This window comes from Monoraphidium neglectum, assembly GCF_000611645.1.
Source record: "Monoraphidium neglectum strain SAG 48.87 unplaced genomic scaffold scaffold02225, whole genome shotgun sequence".
NCBI classification, from domain to species: Eukaryota; Viridiplantae; Chlorophyta; class Chlorophyceae; order Sphaeropleales; family Selenastraceae; genus Monoraphidium; species Monoraphidium neglectum.
Genome location: NW_014011403.1, coordinates 1,446 through 7,930, shown reverse-complemented (window position 1 = coordinate 7,930; position 6,485 = coordinate 1,446). Strand labels below are relative to the sequence as shown.

The 6,485-nt window shown below is 67.4% G+C and overlaps 2 protein-coding genes across 2 annotated transcripts in view; both read right to left on the bottom strand.

Moving 5' to 3' along the window:
• Positions 1 to 4,136, bottom strand: part of MNEG_10212 (E3 ubiquitin-protein ligase) — a gene marked incomplete at both ends in the record, with an annotated part of 6,065 nt that extends 1,929 nt beyond the window's left edge. The window contains 8 exons of the mRNA XM_014041317.1: positions 562 to 1,200; positions 1,471 to 1,576; positions 1,905 to 1,999; positions 2,303 to 2,561; positions 2,738 to 3,017; positions 3,190 to 3,289; positions 3,539 to 3,643; positions 4,044 to 4,136. Coding sequence (XP_013896771.1) covers positions 562 to 1,200; positions 1,471 to 1,576; positions 1,905 to 1,999; positions 2,303 to 2,561; positions 2,738 to 3,017; positions 3,190 to 3,289; positions 3,539 to 3,643; positions 4,044 to 4,136 — 1,677 coding nt within the window. The remainder of the gene's footprint in view (positions 1 to 561; positions 1,201 to 1,470; positions 1,577 to 1,904; positions 2,000 to 2,302; positions 2,562 to 2,737; positions 3,018 to 3,189; positions 3,290 to 3,538; positions 3,644 to 4,043) is intronic.
• Positions 4,137 to 5,746: 1,610 nt separating this feature from the next.
• On the bottom strand, positions 5,747 to 6,280 carry MNEG_10211 (hypothetical protein; the record flags this gene model as incomplete). The annotated part of the gene is made up of 2 exons (XM_014041316.1): positions 5,747 to 5,861; positions 6,147 to 6,280. 2 exons carry the CDS (start codon positions 6,278 to 6,280, stop codon positions 5,747 to 5,749), a joined length of 249 nt encoding a protein of 82 aa, XP_013896770.1.
• Between the last annotated feature and the right edge of the window lie 205 nt (positions 6,281 to 6,485).

Genomic DNA, 6,485 nt, shown 5'->3' with positions numbered 1-6,485 from the left:
CCGCAGCGCAGCGGGCGGCGGCGGCGGCGGCCGCGACTGCTGCTGCTGCCGCCGCGGCTGCTGCGGCGGTTGGTGCTGCTGCTGTTGTTGCTGCTGCTGCTGCTGCTGCTGCTGCTGCTGCTGCTGCTGCTGCTGCTGCTGCTCCTCGGCCTTCCGGCGCGAAGACTGCTGCAAGATGCCGTTGGGCGCTATCATCGCCAGAATAGCCGCACCCGTGGGCGTCGACCGCCGCTTGACGCCCGCCGCCAAGCCGCCCGCACAAACCGCCGCGCCCGCGCCCGCGCCGGCCGCCGCCGCCGCCGCGGCTGCACCTGCCGCGCCGCCGGCACCGCACCCCGCAGGGGCCGCGCCGCCTCCCGCTGCCCACGAGCCGGCCACGTCAGCAGCCGCCGTCGGCCCGAGGTTCGGGTGTCCAGACTCAGCAGCGCCGGCGGCTGCGCCGCCCCCGTCGCCGCCGCTGCTGCTTGCACCACAGCTGCCGGCCGGCGGGCTGGCCGATCCAAACAGCTCCCTGCCCTCGTGAATTCGCTCGAGGCCGCCCCCAAGCGCTGCGCCGCCCACAGCGGCGGCGACGCCGGCCGCGCAGGGCGCGCCGACGGGCACCTTCCCGCTGCCCCAAGGCACCGCCGCGCCGGCCCCGGTCCCGCGGCCCCGCCGCTCCTCCTCTGCCTCGTCGTCCTGCTGCCGCCGCTGCTGCTGCTTGTAGTGCGCGCCGCCAAACGGGCCCGCGGCGCCCGCCGCGCCGCCGGGCGCCGCCTCGCTGTAGCTCCGGTGGTGGTGGCCGCCCAGGGGCGCAGCCAGCGCGCCAGGCGCACCCGCGCCCGCACCGGCGCCGCCAAGCGCGCCCGCGCCCGGCCGCTGCAGTAGCTGGGCGCTCATGGTCCGACCGTGGCGCCCGCCGCCGCTGCCACCGCCGCCGCTCAGGCGCTCGGCAGGCTCCGCGCTCGCCCACCCGGGCGGCAGCAGCTGCCGCGGGCACGGCGCCAGCCACGGCGCCGGCAACCCGCCGGCGCCGACGCCTGCCGCGGAGGCCGCGGCGCCCGGCTCTGGCGTCTGCAGCTGCTGCAGCGCCGCCTGCTGCTGCTGGATGTCTTCTAGGCAGCCCAGGGGCGGCGCGGAGGGGGAAGCTGCCGCGGACGGTCGAGAAGCTTCCTGCAGCATTGGCATCCCGAGCTGCTGGAGGTACTGGTCCAGGTCCCCCTGCGATGAGTCACAATGAGTCATGGTCGTTCGCCAACATGGAAGAAGTCGCGCCAGCAGAGTCAAAGCCCTGGTGAGAGAGTGCCTTGAAGGACCAGACAAACTTTTGAAACCACCCACTGCTGCCTCACTGCTGCCCAGATCTTCGGTTTCAGATAGTCACAACCCCCTGATATCCGCATCTCATGCTTCAACCCTCAGGTACAAAACCTCCCAGCCCCCTCATTCCAGGATGATGCCTCCTCATCCCAAGGGAAATGGCAGCCCCACCTTGCCGTCCGGCTCCCCCGCGCCGGCGCCGTCCTCGCCCTCGATGACTCCCGTGTCCATCTCCCGCACCAGCTGCACCACGTCCCCCTGCAGCCCCTGAAGCACGCTGCGGAGACACGCACGCGCGCGCATGCAGGTGGGGTGATGGCGGATGGACGTGTGCGTAACGGGTGCGTCGGCGTGAGTGCTGCGTGCTTGTCGGGCCAGGGCTGTTGAGTATGTTTCATGTGTGTGTATGTGTATGTATGTGTGTGTATGTCTGTGTGCGTGTGCGTGTTCGTGTACGTGTGAGTGTGGGCGTGTGCAAGTGAAAAGGGATAGGCTTAGGCCAGCCCGTGCGAGCTGGTAGCAATGGCTAGCCCCTTGCAGCTCTCTTGAGGCAAGCTGCCAGGCGCATGCAAACGGCAGCTTCCAGGCACCCGCCCCGGCCGCACCTGCGCGCCGCCTTGAGCAGCTGCGTGCGCTGCGCCGCCGCGTGCCGCAGCCCCGCGGCGACCGGCTCGACGCGAGGCCCCACCAGCTGCAGCACCTGCGACCTCCCAGTAATTGAGACGGGCGGAAACCGGCAGCCGCGGCGGCACATTGGGGTCCAGGCACCGCGGCGCGTCGCCAGAGCAACCGGCAGCGCCCCGCCCATGAAACGCCGACGCTTTGAGGCGCGGCAAGCAGCTGAGCGGCGAGGCTGCGGGCGAGCGTCCGCTCGGCTGCTGGATACGTTAGCTCGCATCGCGGCCGCCGGCAGCGCGTCTGCTTTTGCCTCTCCGTCTGCCACCGCATCAAGGCACCCCTGGTTACGGCGGACCACGGGGAGAGGTATACCCACAACCCGCACCTTCAGCAGCTGTGTCGCCGCCGGCCGCCGGCTCGGGTCCGCCTCCATGCAGCTTCCCAGCAGCCGCACCAGCTCGGCAGGCAGCCCCTGCGGCAGCTGCGGCGCCTGCTTGCCGACACCGACAGACGTGCAAATCTGCAGCACGCTGTCGCCCGCCCAGGGGGGGCTGCCTGTAATCATGTGCAGGAAGGTGCAGCCGAAGCCCCAGATATCAACCTTTATGGTGTGTAGGTGGCGCGGGCCAAACTGCTCGGGCGCCCTGCGGGGTCGCGTTGGAGAGCGTGCCTCAGCGAGGCCGCAGGGTATGGTAGTGTGCAAGGTATGTGCATTCACGCTGCAGGTGGTACTCAATGACGTCATCCTGACGTTATATCAGGACCATGGCGACCGCCGCCCATGCACACAAGCACACCCAGCAAAGCCGCAGCCGCTCACATGTAGTTAGGTGTCCCCCGGATGTTGCCGCTGCTCCGCGCCCCGCACGCCCGCCGCGCGCCCGCTGCGCCGCCGCCGCCGCCCGTCCCGCCGCCGAGCGTGCCGGCGACCACGCTGCTGATCCCAAAGTCGGCGATCACGGCGTCCCCTATCTCGTCATCAATCAAAACATTGTCAGGCTTCAGGTCAGCGCACACCACCCCCAGGCGGTGCAGCTCAACCAGACCCTTTGCAACGTCCGCGCCCCACTTGACCGCCAGAGAAAGCGGCAGCCGCTTGCCTGCGTATGCGCACGACGGCGGCGCGGGAGGCTTACGGACGCTTGGAACGAGAAGTTCAGCGCCGAGAGCCGCGGCTACGGTTGGAAGAGGCATATGCAGCAGTAAGTCGTGCAGCACGGGGCGAGGGGCGCCGTGAGGCGGGCCCGTGGGTCGGTCAACCCCCGGTCAAACCTGGCGCGCGCGCGACGCGCTGCGACAGGGAGCCGCCGTAGAGCTTCATGATGATGCAGAAGTAGCTGCCCTTGACGCAGAAACCCTTGTAGATGCACACCTGGTGGGTGGAATTGATTTTGGCTGCTGCTCGTCGGGTTGTTCTAGAAACAAAAAATCAGCGACCCCGCGGCTGCCACGTTGTCGCCCGGCTTCCGCCAACGCAGGCGGCCGAGCCAGCTTCTTGGTCGCGCAACCAGCCGTGCCTGCCACGCGGGCGCGCCCCACCTTGCCGCAACAGGCGCCCCCGCCTGCCGCGGCCGCGGCCGCTGCGGTTTCGGCGGCCGCGCGCGTGTCCCCCGAGCCGCACCTGTTTGCACTCCCCTGTCGTGTGCAGCAGCACCGCCACCTCGCGCCTCAGGCAGTCCAGCAGCCGCTCGTCTACGTCCTCGATGCGCACCAGCTTCACCGCCACCTGGTGATTCGAATTTTGAATTATGCAGACAATGATGACGTCACTAGCTGCAGATAAGGAGAGAGAGAAGGGGTTCGCCAGGGGTGCGCCCGCTGACCGCAGCTGAGACCTCGGCTGCGTCTCTGCGCGCCTGCAGCGGCCCGAGCGCGCCCGGCAGTGGTGCTCCCCACTAGCGCGTCCGGCGGGCCAAGTCGGCCCCCTCCCTGTTGCCTGTTTGCGAGCCTCTCCGCTGCTGCCGTCCCAACGCCGCGCGCTGCCTGCTGCAGGTCACTCAAACGCAAGCCGCCTTTTCGCTGCATGTGTCGGAATCCCCGCACGAAAATCGGCTGCTGCGCACGCGGTTCAGCCGCAATTGAAGAAGGTCTCACGGCGGCGGCGGCGGCGGCCTCGCGGCGCGCACCTGCTTGCCCCAGAGTGTGCCGCGCCACACCTCCCCGCTGTTGCCCTTGCGCGACAGCAGAGCGCACAGCTGCAGCTGGTCGGCGCGCACCATCATTCGCTCCGCGTTGGCGATGCCCCACCTGCAGGCACGCGCGCGCACACGCGTGCGAGTGCGAGCGGGCACGTCTGGCGCCCTCCGCTGCAGCAGCTGGCGCGTGGGCAGCCCTCGAACATAAACAGGGGCTGGTGCGGCGCGCGACGCGCGGACGCAGCGACCTGCACGTGGGCGCGGCCGTCGCTCCCGTTTCTGTGCATGTCGCATCGCAACATTGAGCTGGTTTATGCAGCCGCCCCCAAAACCTTTCCAGAAGCTCCACTAGCGGCAGGTTTGACGCCTCCATGGCATTCTCAAGGGCGTAATTCCTGCAACGCCGTCGGAGGAGTTGCGGCGGAGGTCTGTGCGCGGCGACGGCGCGCTCGCTCCGCTGGCATGCTGTGGGTGCTGCTGCGTTGACCGGGCGGGTCAACGCGGCGTCCCTGTTGCGTGCATGTTCGCTTGGCGTTTCGTGTAATGGTCCTGTCACGTTCCATGCAATCTACGCACCTGGGTAGTTCGTCCACCTCCTTTCGAATTGGGTGGCGGCAGTAGGGGCACCATCGCTGCGGGCCCAGTCGACAGCGCAGGCACTCGCGGCAGAAGGTGTGGCCGCACTGCAGGATAAGCGGCTGCCGCTCTCCGGAGTTGAAATTCGATGTGCATATGCCGCACTCGAACGCCATGGCGCAGAGGAGCACGGGCTACAGCTCGAGCTGTCCCGCTTCTTGCTGCCACGTTCGACTGGCCCCAGCTTTAGCAGGCGCGTTGCGCTGCTGGAACTAAATCTGTTCTTTCATGCTGACCGCTGTCCAGACTGGATGCAACCCCGCTCGGCGGTCAAGCGATTGACTGTGCAGGACAAGTTTTGTAATATCGATAAAGTCTGAATCACAGGTATCAGTGCATTATCACACGGTCCCGTGGCACGGGCAGATCGTTTTGCGGTTTCTGCCGTCATCGACCCGGGTGCCCAGCCCTAACAATCTTGCGGGTGGGGACCGCGGGAACCGTGCTACAACCATAATATGATGCGTGTGAGCCTCTATACTCTACACCACCGTAGCCATACATCAACGGAGTTCACCCACACACCGTTGCAGTGCTGTGCTGCCCCGTGGGGCCCGCCACTGCATGGGATATCCCAGCTGGCACACGGGCTCGCGGACCACAACAAGTTTTACAGATGGATGGTGAGGACAATGCTGTGGGGCACAAAACACCCAAGGGAGGAGCCCGGCACACTCGTTTTGCTGTGCGTCACTAGACAAGTCTTGGACAGGAATCCTGCACGCATCTGCAGCGTGTCTACATCACGCATCAAGAGCCACACAGGTGGCAATCTGTACAACAACCATCACAGATGCAGGAAGCAGCAGCGCTCCCAAGCCTGGAGCGTCGCGACGGCGGGTGTGCGCCTTCGCCTGACTAATCTTTGTGCGGAGATCACAGCAGTGCTCGGTCCCGCCCAAGGCTGCCGCCTCCCACCGGTGGTCTTGCTTAATCTTGCTTTGTCCCAGTTTGCTCGTGCGTTGAAAATCGGACCTCCTCGCAACCCCCCGACTCGCCCCGCGGAGCAGGGCGGCGCCATGTGACGCCTGACCTTGCGACCCAAGGGGGGGCGGGCCTTACGCGGCGAACATGCGGCGGCCCTTGGCGGGGACGGACCCCGACGCCACGACCTCAAACTTCTGCTTCATCTTGTAGGTCACGCGGGTGGTGGGGCCGCCGCCGCGCTTGTTCCTGGGGACAGCAGGGCAGCGGGCATCCAAGAGTCGAGATCGGAATATAATTGGGCCGGTGGTGAGAGCCAAGACTCGAAGGACCCCTTGCGCCGCCTGCAGCGCAGCGAGTCCAACCGTCACGGGCCCTGCCTCGAAAGACATCCACTGGGGCGGGCGAGCGGCGTCCCTTTTCAGCGCGCGCTCGCGCCTGCGCCCGCGACGCCGCCGGCGGGGCGCTGGTTGAGAAATGAAACCTGCGAGCGTCCCCGTTCCGAATGGCCCTCCGCGTCCGTCCCGCACTCACTGGGGGGTGATGAGGAACTTGTACTCTTTGCCAGGCGCCAGGGAGGTCACCTTGGCCTTGGGGTCGATGCTGTTGCTGTTGAGCACGCGCTTGGTGGACTTGACCTCGTAACCGTCCACCTGTGGTTTGCACATGTTCGGACGCTCGAAATCCGCCCTCCGCTGCCGCAGCTCGAGCGCTCGATGCGCGCGCAACCGGGGTGGCGGCCCGCAGCGCCACACAGAACCAGTCGCTTGCCCTTCCGCATGGGAGGGCCGTGTTATTGTTTCGATGGCGGCTCAACCCCAGCGCGATGCGGCGGCGGCAGCGGCTGATTTGGATGCAACAAATGCGTCGCGG